Source organism: Indicator indicator, chromosome 1 (genome assembly GCF_027791375.1).
Source record: "Indicator indicator isolate 239-I01 chromosome 1, UM_Iind_1.1, whole genome shotgun sequence".
Taxonomy (NCBI): domain Eukaryota; kingdom Metazoa; phylum Chordata; class Aves; order Piciformes; family Indicatoridae; genus Indicator; species Indicator indicator.
In genome coordinates, this window is record NC_072010.1 from 63146108 (window position 1) to 63164617 (window position 18510).

Here is an 18510-nt window from a genome sequence, read left to right on the forward strand (position 1 = left end):
ATCATCTTGATGTACTATTGAAATTGAGTGTGTGGTGTTTATTCCAGTGCTTAAAGATTTGCTGTGCATACAGAACTGGAAGTGCAGCCCTACAGCCTATTTGTGCACACTCCATATAAATCAAATAGCATGCTGAGCCGTAGAATATTACTGTGGGTTACTGTGCCATAACCTGAAATGGAGAATATTCTGTCTCAGGAAAAAATAGCCTGCTGAATCTTGTCAGCTGTGTACTTAGGGAAGTGAGGGGAAAAATGATCAAATAATACCCTTATCTGTGAAGACCCAAGGGAACTGTGTTACCCGTATTCACAAGCAGTAGTATCTAGTCCAAACAAACAAAACATCTGCCTGATGAACAGTATCATTCTGATGCAAAAGATGAGAGGTCAGAGCACAGTTTCTGCGACACCAAAGGATCCTGGTCAGTCTGTACATGCTCATAGTGCTAGCCTGTCTAGCCAGAAGGTCTTCTGTTTAGGTGTGTAAAAAATCACAAGTTATGATAGAGGGGATGGTAGGGCCAAAGCTGGAGAAAATGGAACATCTCTCACACTAATTTCCTGTGGAGTGATGTTGGGGAGAGCCCCACCAATGGTAGTATTCCCTGTTTCAATTTGTGACTGGAAGAATTCTCTAAGTTATTTCCTAATTGACACTGTATTACTCTTGATATGGTGGTGGAGGGGTGTTGATTCAATTTAATCCTTTAAATCTCCTTGGTTTGTAATTTTATTTAGATCCCTTAGTGAATAAGTTGCTCTGGCTAGGCCCTGAAATACTGAGTTTAATCATAGAATCAACCAAGTTGGAAGAGACTTCCAAGATCATCCAGTCCAACCTATCACCCAGCCCTATCCATTCAACTAGACCATGGCACTAAGTGCCTCACCCAGTCCTCTCTTGAACATCTCCAGTGATGGTGACTCCACCACCTCCCTGGGCAGCCCATTCCAATGGGCAATCACTCTCTCTGTGAAGAACTTCCTCCTAATATCCAGCCTGTACCTCCCCTGGCACAACTTGAGACTGTGTCCCCTTGTTCTGGTGCTGGTTGCCTGGGAGAGGAGACCAACCCCCACCTGCCTACAACCTCCCTCAGGTAGTTGTAGACAGCAATGAGGTCACCCCTGAGCCTCCTCTTCTCCAGGCTAAACAGTCCCAGCTCCCTCAGCCTCTTCTCATAGGGTTTGTGTTCCAGGCCCCTCACCAGCTTCATTGCCCTTCTCTGGACATGTTCCAGTACCTCAACATCTCTCTTGAATTGAGGGGCCCAGAACTGGACACAGTACTCAAGGTGTGGCCTGACCAGTGCTGAGTACAGGGGAAGAATAACCTCCCTTGTCCTGCTGGCTACACTATTCCTGATCCAGGCCAGGATGCCATTGGCTCTCCTGGCTGCCTGGGCACACTGCTGGCTCATGTTCAGCCTACTATCAACCAGCACCCCCAGGTCCATTTCTGTCTGTCTGCTCTCCAGCCACTCTGTCCCCAGCCTGTAGCACTGCTTGGGGTTGTTGTGGCCAAAGTGTAGAACCCTGCACTTAGCCTTGTTAAATCTCATCCCATTGGCCTCTGCTCACCCATCCAGCCTGTCCAGGTCCCTCTGCAGGGCCCTTCTACCCTCCAACACCTGCTCCTAACATGGTGTCATCTGCAAACTTTACTGATGATGAACTCAATTCCCTCATCCAGATCATCAATAAAGATATTGAACAGGATGGGGCCCAGCACTGATCCCTGGGGGACACCACTAGTGACTGGCTGCCAGCTGGCAGTGGCACCATTCACCACCACTCTCTGGGCCTGGCCCTCCAGCCAGTTCTTGACCCATTTCAGAGTGATTCTGTCCAAACCACAAGCTGCCATCTTTGCCAGGAGCTTCTTGTGGCAGACAGTGTCAAAGGCTTTGCTGAAGTCCAGGCAGACTACATCCACAGCCTTCCCCGCATTCACCAGGCAGTCACCTGGTCATAGAAGGAGATCAGGTTGGTCAGGCAGGACCTGCCCCTCCTGAATCCATGCTGTCTGGGCCTGATCCCTTGACCATCCTGTAGGTTCTGTGTGATTGCACTCAAGATGACCTGTTCCATAGTCTTGCCTGGCACTGAGGTCAGGCTGACAGGTCTGTAATTTCCCAGTTCCTCCTTCAGGCCCTTCTTGTGGATGGACATCACACTGGCCAGCTTCCAGTCATCAGGGACATCTCCAGTGAGCCAGGACTGCTGATAAATGATGGAGAGTGGCTTGGCCAGCTTATCTGCCAGCTCTCTCAGCACCCTAGGATGGATCCCATCTGGTCCCATAGACTTTTGAGGATCCAAGTGGGTCAGCAGGTCCGTTACTGCTTCCTCCTGGATTACAGGGGGATTGTACTGGTCCCTGGCTCCATCTGCCAGTTCAGGAGGCCAGCTGTCCTGAAGACAACGTGTCCCACTATTGAAGATTGAGGCAAGGACGGTGTTAAGTACCTCTGCCTTTTTCTCAGCTTTTGTTACTATATTCCCCTCTGCATCCGATAAGGAGTGGAGGTTGTCCTTGCCTCTTCTTTTGCCATTAATATATTTATAGAAATATTTTTTATTCTCCTTTACAGCAGTGGCCAGTCTAAGTTCTAAATGGGCTTTTGCCTCTCTAATTTTTTTCCTACAAGACTTAGCAATGTCCTTAAACTCATCCTGGGATACCTCCCCTTTTTTCCAAAGGTGATACACCCTCTTTTTTTCCCCCTTAATTCCCTTAGAAGCTCCTTGATCATCCAGTCTGGTTGTCTCCCTCATCGGCTCCTCTTCCACCACATTGGGACAGCCTGTTCCTGTGCCTTCAGGAGTTCTTTCTTGACGTAGGTCCAGCCCACCTGGAACCCTTTGTTTTTAAGGGCTGTTTCCCAAGGAACTTTCTGAGTTAGTTCCTTAAATAAACCAAAGTTTGCCCTTCGGAAGTCCAGGGTGGAGGTTTTGGTGATGCCCCTCCTGATTTCACTGTATATTGAAAACTCAATTATCTCATGGTCACTGGACCCCAGGCAGCCTCCCACCACCACATCTCCCACCAGCCCTCCTCTATTTATGAACAGCAAGTTGAGCAGGGCTGCAGCCCTGGAAGACTCGCGTAACAGCTGGGAGTTATATGAAGCTATCCTCCATACACTCCAGGAACCTTCTAGACTGCCTCCTCTCTGCAGTGTTCAATTCCCAGCAGATGTCTGGCAGGTTAAAGTTGCCCACAAGAACAGAGGCAAGTGATCTTGAGGCAGCCTCCAGCTGCTTGAAGTAATAAATCAACCTCTTCTTCCTGGTTGGGTGGCCTATAACAGACTCCAACCAGGATGTCAGACTTGTTGGCCTTCCCCCTAATTCTTACCCACAGGGACTCAACCTGATCATCCTTAGTCTCTACTTCCATGACATCCAGAGCCTCCCTAATATACAGTGCCACTCCTCCACCCCTTCTCCCTCTCCTGTCTCTCCTGAAGAGTCTGTAGCCATTGATTACATCACTCCAGTTGTGAGAGTCATCCCACCATGTTTCTATGATGGTGACAACATCATAGTTTTCCTCTTGTACCAAGGCTTCCAGCTCCTCATGTTTTTTACCTATACTGCATGCATTAGTGTGCATACACTTCAGCTGGGCTGCTGGTTTTGCCTCTATCTCTGGCTTACCATCCTCAGCCTCCTTCAGTTCATCTCTAGTACTGTTGTGTTTAACCCCCTCCCCTTTCAAGCCTAGTTTAAAGCCCTTTCAACAGCTTCTTGGCTTGGCTAGGAGAGAGATTCCCTTTGTCTAACAGTAAATATCTATGTGAAAGTCAGGAACACAGACTGTCTTTATGCTCAGTGGAAAGAAATGGGGATCTTACAGTGCACAGATCATCTGAGCTATTTCAAGCATGTGTCACAGAGCATATATGGCACCTGAATAGTGTCTTCTACTGACCCTAAAGAAAGTCCAGATAAATAACTCATCCAAGTTTAGCTCAAGTGTGTTTCACCTGATTAAAGACTTTTCATGTAGCAAGGTAGCACTGAGTACACTTGCAGGATTCTTTGGGATCTTCTCTGAAGCCTGGCAAATTCAGTCCACATTATTTACCTGGGGCAGAGTCTATGACCTGTCAGTGAGAAGAAGCCTCACATTTAATTGGGTTTGTTCATTCACTTCCGAGTGAACTAAGGTCACAGTGATAGGACAAGAATTCTCTGGTAAGGAAGTTTCTAAGAGTCTTTCCCAATTACATTTTCCCAGAAGGAAGCCCTGTTGCTTGCAGGTAACTCGAGTATATCTATACAAGTCTGTACCAAAGATTCTTTATTTTTTATTACTATTTTCCATGATTTGGCAAATTTTAAAAATAATGGAAACGTTCTTTTGCTGTTCTTGAGACCATGAAAGGTATACATCTAAGAGGACAGTAAATTATTGTCTAAATGGTAACACAAGCTCAGTTCACAGTGGAAGGTGTCTGATACACTAAAGATAAGCCGTTTTGCATTTTGACATTAATGTCTCACTTAATTTTTTTTTCTTTATATGTTAATTTATTGTCAGGTTTTTTTTGCTTGCTCTTTAACATAATTTATTTACTGAGAGTAATATCAAGTTTAAAATAATAGAAAAAACAAAGGTCCCCAGCCCAAAGTTATAGCATTTGGTTATCTCTCCAAAAGAAAAAAAAAATGAAAGAAGTTTAAATATTTTAATTAATTTGAAATTAAGCTTATGATTAGACCATCAACTTTGTCCAGGACAAATTTGGGCTGCCAACAACAGATTTGTTCTGCTCATTCCCACTTACCCATTCCCATTACTTTCCTGATGGTAACACTGGTGTTTGTAAAACTGGGCTGAGAATCAAAGCAGGGAGCTATTCCGTCTAAAAAATAGATAGAAATTTTGTATTGTTTTTGTTTAAGCAGCCTTATGAAAGATAAAAATTATTGATCTGAGATAGCAGATGATGACACTGGGCCTAAAAGTTCTTTTTAGTGCTTAGATAGCCAGTATATTTGAAAAAGATTGATAGGAGAAATAAGGAAGTTCTCTTAGTCCCTCTGTTATTTACTCTGCAGATAAGTAAATCAGTCTGACAAGTAGACCTAAAGGTGAGATTCCGCTCAACCACCCAGAATGCAAGCAACCAGGTTGGACTTCTCTTGAGAGTTCGTCTATGGTCACTAAAGAAAGGCACCTCCAGGGGGCAATCTCTTCTCATTTTAACAAAAATACCTAAAACACATAGAACAAGGTACCCTATGGAAATACCTACCATCACAGCCTGTCTTGAGAACAAGACCACTAACTCAGGCTAGGAGTGTAACTTTTTGGTGTCTAATGTACAGAAAGGTTATATCATCTTCCACATGACTTGCTGTGTTCACAGAGCAAGTTCATAGCAGCATTAAATTTCCCACTGTATTGCCAAAACCCCAAACCATTAGCCCAACCTTTTTTTTTTTTTCTTTTTTCCCCCCTAAGACAGAGCTTGCTCTAATGGATAGAAGGGAATTGCTATCTCTAATTAGACTTTCAGAATAGTGGGGTGGAATTTCAGAGACTCTTAAAGCTGAGAGAAAACTGGGTCATTTTTGTCTGGCCACCTGTATAATAGACATTGTGAAGAATGTTTGGGTATCCTTGTTCTGAGTCCTGGGATTTGCATGAATTTAAAGTACATCTGATCCAAACTTGTCTTTTGACTTGAATTCGTCTCTGTTTCAGGGAGAACATATATTTCTTCGGGTTTCTGCTGTGAGTGAGTTTCAGGCTGACCACTTCTGCAGTTACTTCTTCATGCATTGTGAATGACTGCTGAGTCATCTTTATTTCACTCAGCAGTTGCAAAGTTTTCCAGCAGTTGTCTCTCTGACATCTCTGAGTCTTTGTGATTTCTAAGAAAATTCAATTGATACAAGTATGGAAACAAGGTGGCCCTGGCTTAAATAGCAGTCTGTAAAATGAATATCTCTGTGACCATACAGCTAGTTGAGCTATTGGGGAAGTAGGATCCACAGCTTTCTACTGCTTATATGGAGTGTTAGATGAACTAAATAGATCTCTGGTGATGTTTCGACCTCTTCTAACCAGCATTCTGCAAGACAACTTTGAGCACAATTTGGTTTTTAAGACAGGCTAGTGACCAGTCCCAGGAAACAACTTAGATGTGGCTATGCTCTGTTGGAAGGTGACAAAGTTCAACAGAACATAGCAGAATAATTAATAAAATAACAGGCTGGGGTTTTGCCAGATGGTTTCTATGCCAGGGAAATAGTCCCTCTCACGTTTCATTTACTAATATAGACTTAATGATGGAGTCCTCTGTAGGACTGCTACTAGTCCAGAGAGCACTTTCAGCCTGCCAGAGCTGAGATACTCAAGGACTTGTGCAGCTGCAAGGAACTAGAAATCTAGGTGAAATTAATCTTAGAGCAGTTCACCTGCAAATGTTGCTCCAGAGTTATTCTGGCTCCTGGGACCATGGATGTCATTCCAGCCATGCAGTTTTACCTACCATGGTCTGTATGAGTGGTCTTATGACAGCACATTTTTGTGTTGCACCAGAGCTGTGGGCAAGTTCAAGTGTTATTGGACCAAATAAATAGAATGTCAGAAATGTAGTTAACATACAAACTTCCTTTTAATAAAGGAAGCCTTTTAATATCTAGATTTTTCTATCTTTGAAGGCGCTCAGTGCTGTAATCAAGTCTTTTCTTGTTCTTCTTTCCAATGGTGTAAACCGATAAAGTTCCATAAAGTCTGTTTGCTAGAAGACATTTTGATCAAAAAGAAGAAAAAAATTATTTCAGACTGATGGAAAATATTTTTATCAGTCACTTTCTTATGAATTACTCCCTAATAGGTATGTCATATGACACATATTGAAAAAATATTTTCGTCCTTGCAGTGACCCAGTTCAGTACCGATGATATCAGTTGTTGAGGTTTTGCATTATTTCTGCATTGATTTTCAGTGGGGCATCTAAAGAACTGACATGAAACACATTTGAATTTCAGGCATCACTTGTCCCACACTGTTATTAACCAAGGTCATGTATAATAATATACAAGATTTAAAGTGATTCTTCATCCTGTTTTCTTCATCCTTAGCAGAATCCTATGCTTGCACTTTGGATATTAAAGATTTGAGTGTCAAAGGGAAGCTGACAGTTTCTGCAAAGATGTCAACCAGGCCAACGTTTGAGTAACTCTACTTCTGCTGATTTTTCTAGGTATAAAGATTTGGCTGATACAGCAACAGGAGAAAAGAAGAAGTTGTCTGCCAAGGAGAGGTGTTGTCTTGTTCTTCAGCAGTGTAAATTACAAGGCTGGCAGGTTTGTGATCTACAAAGCAATTAAAATATCATTCTTTAAGCAAGATAACTGAGTCATTTCCATTGTGGCAAGCCAGCAGATCCTTTGCAGCAGTACATTCTTTTGACATTTAATATATGCTGTGGGATAGAATCAAACCGATTTTCTGAGTTTTTCATGAGTAACTGTGATCATTGTGTCAAAAAATCAGTGGCTGCTTGTGGGAAGGACAAGATTGTGCACTGTAAATTTGACTCAAGGTTTTTAAAGGTATCTGCTGTATACATTTTAGTGGTTTAATGGCTTCTGAATTAGAAAAAATCCCTGTACCTTTTATTTATGTAAAATCATGTACTAAATGCTATACTGTCATAGTAGGGGAGACCCAAAACACCTCCTTAAGACTTCTTTTCTAGTCACTGCCTTTGTAAGCACGAGCATGCTGATCCAGAGATAAGCAAAAGTACCTACGTTGCTGCACATCAAGTAAAGTTAAAAAAAAAAAATTAAAGCCAAACACTTACCAGGAAGCTCTCAACTTCCTATCCCATCTGCTTACATTATTTATATCCTAGTTAATCCTCACCAGCATGAGGATTGCGAGGTAGATGTCTCAACTTGCCCAGAGCACTCAGTGATCTCCTTTGAGTAGCTTTGTGATTGAGCAGGATTGATTTCTTTAACTTAAGCAATTTCAATAGAAAATGTTGTTTCCTTGCACACTGTATAAGCTATCATACAGGAAGGGAGCTTTCTGTGACCTAATGTGTAGAACATTCTCCCAGGAGCTTCAGGTTCAGGTCTTTTTTCCAGCCTGTTCCACAAGAGAGCATCCATACCAGTTTCAGGGACAAATATGAAGTTTAGGGACTGCAGAGTAGTTAGGGCATTCCTACTGGATTCTTTGGTCATATTAGTTAAAAGACAGGGTTAGCACAGGTCTTCTAAATCAACCTGATCTAGTGGAGGATGTCCCTGCTCGCTGTAGGGGGGGTTGGACTAGATGACTTTTGGAGGTTGCTTCCAAACCAAACCATGCTATGATTCTATGTGTGACCTCTAAGCATTAAGATGCCTAGGAAAAATCTCTGCAGCAGTTTATGAAGGACAAGAACTATGCTGGATTTTGTGCTATGGGTGTTTTTCGGTGGCCTAGATTCCTTAGTTACAAGAGGAAAAATGTAGGCCCCCAGTAGGTTTGGAGAACACATATATGATCACCTGCACTTGAACATAAAAGATAATTTTTCTTTGGTCAAAATACTGTTTAAGGCCCCTTTTAATCACTCAAGTAAATAGTTCGCACATAGAGCCCCACTCCCTCAGTAGCAAAGAGCAGAAGAATGGACCCTGAAAAAGATAACAGTATTACAATGGGCTTGCTTTCCCTACTATGGTTATGCTGCATTCTTGCCACAAGCTTTTCTATAAAAAATAATTGTGAGTATCTAGAAGCTGTGCCTTTGCTTACAAGTACCTGGAGCTGAGTGCACCATTTCAGAACTTATGTGGTGGAACAAGCTTGACACTGGGCAAAAGCTGTGTGAGAGTAATTGCATATTGTGCTCTAGTTGCAAAGAGCAGGATACATATGGAGCCTGTAACAGCATTACAGCACAAAAAAAGACAACTGGTTAGTCAAAGCTTGCAACTCAATATAAATGATTCTGTAGTGACTGGCTTTTGAAAACAACCCTGAGACCTTGGAATATAAAAATGTAAACATGAAATTAACCAAAACAGAATCCTTCCATCATTCACAGGGCTGAAACTTATGATCTCAAACATATTTTAGATGTTCTGAGTCCAGAATCTCATTAACATCACGAGAAATCAGGTGTGCAAAACTATAGCAGTGAATAAGGCATCATCCTTCAAACTAGAAAGGAGCAAAACTCTTATGGGATGCTGACAAGTTAAATGGAATAGAAGAGTTTGGGAGTGAGAGTTACACTGTTGTCACTCAGTGACCAAGAAGTGCATGGCAACAGATTAAGCTGAAAGGAACAAGGTCTGAAAAAATGAGTGACCTTCTCCTTACACCCTTTTTTCAAGTCATAAAGAGCTATGACAAACAGATGAAAAGATGATAACCACAGAAGAAAAATCTAGGAGAAAATTTACTCTACGTTCAGACAATTTCTTACAGACAAATGCCTAGTGAGCACAAGCTTGACACCAACACATTTTGTATAGGTGATATAAAACCATGTATATACCCAGCTATCATCAATAGTGACTAATGTCTGTGTCACAAACTTCTTTCAATTATCTTTTGATTCATTTGACTAATCATGAAAGTTGAACTTTAAATAACAATCTAAATGAGGAAGCTTATACAATCTGCAGTTGTCATGAGTGCCCTCTTTGCTTTTTCAGCAGATGACAAAATAAAAAGAAGGAAAAAAAACAGAAGAAAATGGAGAAGGGGGGGGTGGTGGGGGGAAAGAAGGAAAAATGGATTTAGGATCCCAGGATGATGTCAGCTAGCAAAGTCAGAGGAATGGAGTCATCTGTAGTGCATCACAAAAAATTACCCAAAAGTAGGGGGTTACACATATAACCTGTTCATTCGGTTTCCAGCAGTAACTACTTCAAATGAGTCACTGCGGCAACAAAAAATCTATTTGATGCAGAAGTTCATGAATAAGTCAAAAAATGTCTTCCTCAACATTGTTACCTGCACTTCCCTGAAGAGCTATTGCAGATTTGGGTAGAGAAATTGACCAAAATATTAACTAAAATATCTTCATCAAAAATGACGAAGTGTAGGAGCGAGAAACACGTATCTGAAATCAACCTCCTGCTTATATGTCATCATCAGAGAATGAGGTTGCCAATAAACTCCCCAGCAGAGGGGGGGTGGTGGTGGAAGAAAGATCTGTACTTCATAGCAGAGATGAAATGGCTGATACTTTATTTAACTTCCTTCTGATGTACCTCAGCATCCCATTTTGCAAAAAGTGATATTAACTTGGGGACACAAATGTAAAACTGTGCTCTGAAGTGAGATCCCAAAAATTAATAAAGAAAATGGTTTCACTGTATTTATTTTGTGATTGACAATTCATCTTTTCTTTCTCGTGTGTTTGGAGAGTGTTTTATTAACTAAGAAAACAACAAACACCAGAGCCTACTCTCAGAACAAGTTCTTTTTACTCTTGTAGATGCTGCAATCTGCTTAAAATGGAGGACAAGTGCAGACGATCCAATACCAGAATCAAATTTTGGCTTATTTTCTACTGTTTAGTAGAGCAAACACTATCAGCTAGTCTGGTGCTTGATTCAGCAGCTTCTGTGTTAGAAGAAAGTATTCATTAGGGAAGTGTTGATAGATTTATGAAATGTTGCTATTACTTGGATAAGCTGAGCTAAGTAAACCAGGACAATAAAATAGCTGCTTCGTTGAAGATGGCAAACTATGCCATTTCAGTCATGCTCTTAGCTTAACTACTGGAATTATAAAAGTGCAGAACTACTAATGAAAGACAGTTTTTGCATCCTGACTCTGTGTACAGCCTAGATAAGATGTTCCTTCAGCTTAAATATATACTTGATCATGACAAGCTTAGCTATTTGCTGTGACTTTTAAGCACACCTGATGTAAGAGAAAATCAGACTTCTAAATCAAAACAAACCACTCCTATGCCAGGGAGAGTGAAAATAATAGACTTGTTTAACCTCTGAAGATGTCAGTGAGAGTTTTGCTATTAATATTAGAAGGAGCAAGATGATATGTAGCAACTTTAGAGTTAATATGAGTTATGCTGGATGGAAATACTGGCTGATCAGTGTAAAGCAGAAGAATCTCCTGCCCTTCAGAACATCTGAGCCCTTTCATTAGGAAACCCATGTTTTCATTGCTGTGTTCATTTGTTGTCATGCAGTGATGTGTTAGCTAAGCAAAGCCTATGATCCCAATAGCATGACTAGCTTGCAAACATGGTCATGCTTTGGGAGAAGTACAGGGCACAAACAGTCCTTGGCTTTTTTTAGCTGACATAAGGAAACTTTCATTTGTTTGGATTATCATTCCTCACACTGTTAAGCTTGCAAATATAAATTCAATGAAGGAGAGTTAGCTCACAGCTTACTGAGCTTCACATCAAAACTTGGAGCTTTACATTTTGTTTAGCTAAGGTCAGTGGTCTGCAATTAACCCTTCTGAGTCACTTCAGATGGAGCTTGCTGAAATGCAAACAACTTTTATTATACCGGAAGTAAAATAAAACCTCAATTTAAATTGCTCTTGCTATACAGTGCAGCGGTTAAATACAAGCACTGCAAGGGCCAGACTTCACTACAAGTGAATCTTTCAGTCTTTGCTAGAAATCCTCATCTGGTTAGAAGATAAAAATCTTTAAAAATGTCTAATAAAAGATTTGTCTTCGTTTACCTTTCCTGTCTTTAGCATGATTCTTTTAACCCACAATGATTCCTTCTTTTCAGTAGCCTTGCATTCTAAAGACAGGAGATCACTCATTTTGGAAAGAGTAAGATGAGTCATAAGTTTGAATCATATAATCCATCAGGTATGAAGTAAATATAAAGGTATGAAATAAGACTGACAGGAAAATCAGTCAGAACGTTTCTATGAACCTCCAAGTCAGCATCAGTAGTTGCATGAGATGGATATTGTATTAGTGCCAGCTCAGATTTTTACAACTACAGACATTGCTAAGGGTGCTTCAGGAGCCTGCAGTGTTTGTGGAGAAATGATTCTTGCCAGTGTGGAGTTTATTATTAAACTTCCACTCACAAAGAATGTTAAAGCCCTCAATAAAGAGAAATCCCAGGAGTCTATTTGGAGATTTTAAATTCTTCTAGCACTTCTAGAATTGCAGAAAAATCAAGTTTGATCCACAGTTCTTGCCAGTCACAAAGACAGCCATATTTCATTACTGATCTACAGGTGTTTCATTTATGAGATTTGAAACAGTTGTCTTCAAGCATTTTTTAAAATTTTATTTCAATATATTGATATAGAACATTAGGGTATCAGACTCTTTTTTGGGAAAAGTACATGTATGATTCAGTAGAAGAGCATGATTCAGTAGAAGAGAATAGGACATAGGTGGCTTATGATTAAATGAGAGAAATGAGCAGAAGTATCTCATATCTTTTGCATTCAGAGCTCTTAATTGTGGATTTCATCTTTCTCTCTTTTTTCCCCTCCTGCTGCATCCCCTGCATCTTTCTTAACACTTTTCTCTTGTTTTTTTCTTCTTTTTCCTTTTCTAGTTACTTTGCTTCATATTTGATCCCAGTGTTTATTCTTTGTTTGTTTGAACTTACTTTTCCAGTCTCCAGTTTGTTTGCTCTGTCATTCCTGTTCCTGTTGCCTATATTTCTCAGTTAATACAGAGAGATTTTCATATTGTTTCTTTTCTAATTCTAGGATTTTGAAAGACTAAATGATAAGTCCAGTAAGTACAGAAATCTCATGAGATGAAACTGGAGTAGAGTTTTCTCCACTGAGTATTTCTTACATGTACCTTGTATTTCCTGGTCATTTCCTTTCTTGTAAGGTAGTCTTTTTTGTTGGCTCACAATTGCAAAGAGCTGTGAGGTTTGTATGGTATTGGAAAAGGAACAACCATTTATCTGCCCTTTCCCACAGAACTGAATGACAGCTTTTCTCCCTAAAGTCCAACTCCAGATAAGTGCTTACAGAAATGTTTAGTCACTTCCATGAATGACTGCTCACATGCTTTAAATTATGGCCATATATAATCTATGCTAACTATAGGTTCATTCAGTATGTACTACAGTGCAGGGTCACTAGTTCACCAGAGACAAAAGAAGACTTAACATATGTGAAGAAAAATTAACAAATAAAGCAGAGAGAGTGTAAACCTTTAAAATAATGTATCAGCCCTTGTAAAAGATCAGTACCTGTAAATGTGTTTGTTGTTATTATATTTTTGCAGACATGTACACTGCAAAAAGAGACATTTTACAATAGTTTTAAGACTTTTTTCTACATTTCATTAATGCACTGTGAAAATGTATGTCATTGTGTAAAATATCATTAGATTATAGTTCTCTGTCTTTTGTAGGTAGCTATTTTGAAAGTACTGCCAGAAACACACAGCACTCCCACAAATTGCCTTTTTTAAACTAAAGAACAGCTTTACAGATTCCCTTGACACCTATTAAGTATGAGCTAATACTGCCTCCATGCCACCTACACACCATCTCAGCATCTATTCCATAGTTTTGAATGTCTGTACTTCTACATCCTACACCTTTTCTGTAAAATTAAATTTAAAAAATTAAAAAAAAAAAGAGAGAGAAAGAACTGCCTCCTCCCATCCTTTCTTCTTGCTCTCAGGGAAAAAAAAGAGGAGACCTCTAGCAGCAATTGAAGCTTTGGTAGTCATCAATGACAATTTTACTTAATCTTTTTAAAATGTGTCATTTTGAAAAATAACATTTAAAACCCTAATGCTTTTCTAATTAAAATAACTATGACTGTAATTCACAGATGGTTTACTTTTACAGGAGTCTGAACGACATTAAAATGTCGTGCACACAAAGATGAGAGCACTTTGTAATCCAGAAAGTATTGAAATGTGAGTGCTTTAGTGGAAGAACATTTTAACCTTTTTTTGCCTCTAGGCAAGCAGGAGGTGTTCTGTAATTAGGGAAAAGACCAGAATGAAGATAGGTGGCAGCCTCTAAACCTGTTCTGATATCTGGCATTTGAAATCCCAATATTTTTCAGCATCACTGCTTTAACTGAACACCAGAACTGTACAGAGGGCAGTGAGACTTGTTCTCAGCCAGTGTTAGAGTATTGCATTTAGTTCAAAGACTGAGCAAGACAGTTCTTTGTCTATACTAAGATAATCAAATGTGTTACAGCAGTTTCTTCTATACATGCTCTGCTCTCAACAGACCTGACATATAATGTAAAAATCTATAAATAGCTTTTATCCAAATGTAGAAATGAATTTGCATTGACATTTGGTGTTTCTTCATTCACTTAAAAATTGTAGCAGGCTTCTACTAATAAAGTTCATAGCATAAGTGATGCCACAATAACTCAATCTATATTGTTCCTGGGGTGTAGGATGGGAAAAAAGAGCATTAATGCTTCACATGTCCCCTGCCTAGCTTTATAACTCTGCAATGCCAGACACTAGGAGCTAAAGTGACCATAATTAGTAGTTAGGAATTGTCTTGACTGTGATTTTGTGTCTGCACACTGCCAAATAAATTGTAACTCCATGTTTAGTTAAGTTACACATGTGACATATTACCTAGATGTGACCATATCAGACTAATGAAGAGTAAGGTGGTTAATTTTGCCATGGGCATTGCTAGCAAGGGGGGGGGGTGGGGGTGGGGGTGGGGCAGGGGGGCGCATGCACTTAAGGTTTCAGAATGTAACTTTTCATCCTTTTTTTACTGTGGAAGCATCAAAGTATTGCCCTAGTAGAGAGGAATGTTCTAAAGACTCTCAGGGAGGGAGTAAGGGTAGAAACAAGAATTTGGGGGAATGGAGGGAAAGAGGCAGAAATGAGTTAAAAGTGGATGATTTGTCTGTCATAGGCCCAAGGCCAAACGGGGAGAAAAAAGGACCCAATGTGATGTAGTGGATTTGTGGAAAAGAAGTATAAAGTGAAAATATAATCAGAGTAGGAGAATATAATTTTATTAAGCATTTGTGTCTAATCTTTGGTTGTCTGAGCGACTCAGATATAAATGGTAATTATAATAACTACATGATAATTTAATTGCAGTTAACCATATGGATAATAATTCAGTTTTTCCTATAGAAGAATTTGGGAGTTAAGGTGATATGAGCAAGAAGATGGAGAGTTTCATAGGAAAAGCAAGTAATAAGGAGAGTTCAGTCTGTGTTTTGGCAAGATGGATGGAAAAAAATGGTTGCTTCCTGAGGAGTTATTACAGAATTTGCAAGGCTTAGTGACAGAGTAGATGGGGTGGGAGGAGTCAAGGTGGAGTTCTGGTGTACTGGATGAAAGTTGAAGGTATTAAAATAGAATACTTGTTGCGAAGAGAGGAGAAAAAATATGTAATTTGCTGTGTAAACATGAACATTTTGCTTATTCATGATACAGGATTAGATGTCTAAAAGAGAAGCACATTTAAATTCAAGAAGAAAGTACTTGATGTGGTTTTTTTAGAATATTTTTATGAAATAAGGAGGAAATAAAGTGAGGACAAAAGGGAAGACTCCTAAGGAAATTTGACAAGCTCTGGGAAAGAAACAGTTTCCAGAACAGATGATTGATGAAGAAGGAAGTCAGAGTACTAAGACAACCAGGCAAACACAGATTTTTGGTATCTGTAAGTAAAAGTGAAAACTTATATTGGAAGTCACCAGTTACGAAAATGAAGATGAGAGTGCATCCCTAAAAGTAGAGAGCTCAATGAAGTCTCAGTAAGATTGCCTCAGATGAATATCAAGTTAAAAATTAGAAGGCATTACTCACGGTAATCTATTAAGTAAATATAAAGACCAGGGTAGGTACCATTGTATAAACAGGATCTAGGAGAAGGTAATATTGTTCTGGCATAATAACTCAAATTTGTAAGCAGGAAGATTATTCTGAAATAGGTAGTCTGAATACAAGAGCTACTCTTGTGCTAAGATTTCTGTAGCTGCAGTTTTCTAAACTATCTGTTCTAGGCATTTTCCATCATGCAACAAGAGCCTATTCCTTATTTATGAGCTTCTACAATTGCAAGACAAGAAAAACATGTTTTTTATCACTTGCTTTCACACACTTTGCAATAATGCTAAAAGGCCTATTTTACTGGGAAAAAAGATACTAACAGAAAAGAATTTTTACAAGCATTCTAATTTTGCCATTTGAGTGCATCTGATTTTAACTAAAAGACTAACAGTTGCACCATCATTGTCTGTCAGTTCAACCTTCAGAATCAGAGGCTTTTAAAAGCATTTAATTCAAAACAATTTCTCTTTAGAAGAGAGCAAAGGGAAGCAAATGAACAAAAATGTGTCCCAGTCATTTATGAATTTTCTTAATGGAGTTTAGACATGATATGTATGTCCTGGCTTTCATTACTGTTCATCACTAAAATGTTGTACATCTGACATCAGTGTTTGGATCTAGAACACTTGTAAAGGTGTGCAAATGTCCCTGCTGATACTTGTCTCCTAGATACGTACTGGGATCTGGGAGATATATGCAACAGTGTACGTGTATGTAGATATATACAGATACATGCAACAGACTATACAACAGTAAATTAGGATGGTACGAGAAGACAGCAAGCTTATGAGCTGCAGACAAACAAGTTGGAATGAATTTCTGCAGTTTCATCCAGATGTATAATAGTTAATCAGTATCACTATTAACCATACAAAATTAAAGGCAGAAGCTATAATCTGTGCTGGATAGCACATGATGCTGGTACAATTTCTAAGAAGAAAAGCTGCTTCTACAGAATTCGTGAGAATAAAATGATAGGAAAAGCCTTTTTTTTTTTTTTTTAGTTAGTTACTGTTTTTAGAGTAACTAGGTTGTGTGTGGTTTAGGTTGATGGGGTTTTTTTAAGGCTATTAGAAAGGAATGTGTTTGAAGATTATACAGAAAAGAATTTTTAAGGATTGTTCCAGCACGTTCAGAAGGTATCAAAAGGAAGATGTTTTCTTTTGGTCTAACAAGCTACATTTTTCTGTAACGGAGGAAGGCATTTAATGATTGCTAATGATTGCTCGTGAACTACATGAACTAAACAAAATAACTAGTCGGCACCAGAACAAGTTTATACACTCAGTCAATACTTAGGAGATTATTTTTCACGAACAAATCCCCTCTGTATCTGACTTCTTAGTCTTGATTCTAAAAGGAGGCCTGAAGCATAGCTTCAGGAGACATGTCTGGGAACTAGGATTTGTAATTTTACTGATTGGGAATTATTCTCTCCAGTGACAGTGCGTCTCCCCCATCCTCCATCTTGAGCTAAATTTTACCTGTTCCACAGATGGCAGCTATTTGTTACCATTTTCTGCTACACAAGGGTTTATGGCTTGTCACCCTCCTCCTTGCCCTCACCCACCTGTTTTATGAAAGCTAAAACTTGTTTTCTCTTCCACTCTATACCACATTAGTATGATTCAGAATGCTTTTTTTTCCAACCTGTATTAAACCTGAAGATTGTCCTATTTGTTCCAAATGTTTTGGAACCAAAAGGGGACTATGTGTCTGACAGCTTGCACGTCATTTTCTAATTCATCTTTTGTTCAGCCAAGTGATACTACCTCTCAGCACAAGTATTGGCATTGTACTGTTCTTAAATTGTAAATCTCATCTCAACTCTTAGCTGGATTGTGTATGTACTATTGTCATTTACTTGTGATTATTTTGGCCTTTTTTTGTTGCCTTCACCTTTTCTCTTTCCATGCTGTTTGTATTCTAGATAGGAGTCCGAAAAGTGTTTCTTAAGTACTGGCAAGCTGACCATCTCAACGATTTGTGCCTTCAGCTTCAGAAGAAAATTATAACCTGCCAAAAAGGTAACAATTACAGAACAAGTATTCCTGAGCTGTCACTTTGTAAACTGGGCAGAATACTGCATAACAAAATAATTTTCTGTTCCTTGAATAGTTGCTGTGTTCTATACATTTCCCATTGAGATGTATTTCCAACTAACTACTTAGACAGCTTTATTGAGATTGTATTAACATTGGTGATGCTGGTGCTTTCTATCTGTCAAACATACTTTTATGGCAAACTGTTGATTGTAATCAAAACTTACAGAATCTTTGATATGTCCTTTTTACAGTATGTTCACTTTGAAGTATGATTTTTCAAGACATAAATATCACCTTTAACTTGTTGCAAATCATGTAGCGTAACAGTGACACAAAATCGCAATGTGTTCAGATATATCTACAGTGAATAGAAAGCTAGTAATTTAGCAAGTATAATTGGTTTTATTTTTCCTCTTTTCTTACAGCTTTCATATTTGACTCCTACATTTTTATGTTTAGGCAAATCTGTTCCGCTTTTCTGCCTCCATTTTTTACTAAGGTCATGCTGTCATTGGCGCATTTGGCACATTTTTAAAAGGAGATATTATCCTCTGCCTCTTGATTTCCTGTTGCTTCTGTTCTGTTTCCTATCAAAATCTCAAATAACGTCTGAAAATGTGAATATTGCTTTGTTTGAATAAGCTTCCTTCACATAATGCGTTATTT

The 18510-nt window shown here is 39.2% G+C and overlaps 1 protein-coding gene across 1 annotated transcript in view; it reads left to right on the forward strand.

Annotated features, from left to right (window-relative positions):
• Positions 1-18510, forward strand: part of MYO16 (myosin XVI) — a 294040-nt gene that overhangs the window by 220559 nt on the left and 54971 nt on the right. The window contains exons 27-28 of the mRNA XM_054383685.1: positions 7229-7331; positions 17730-17826. Coding sequence (XP_054239660.1) covers positions 7229-7331; positions 17730-17826 — 200 coding nt within the window. The remainder of the gene's footprint in view (positions 1-7228; positions 7332-17729; positions 17827-18510) is intronic.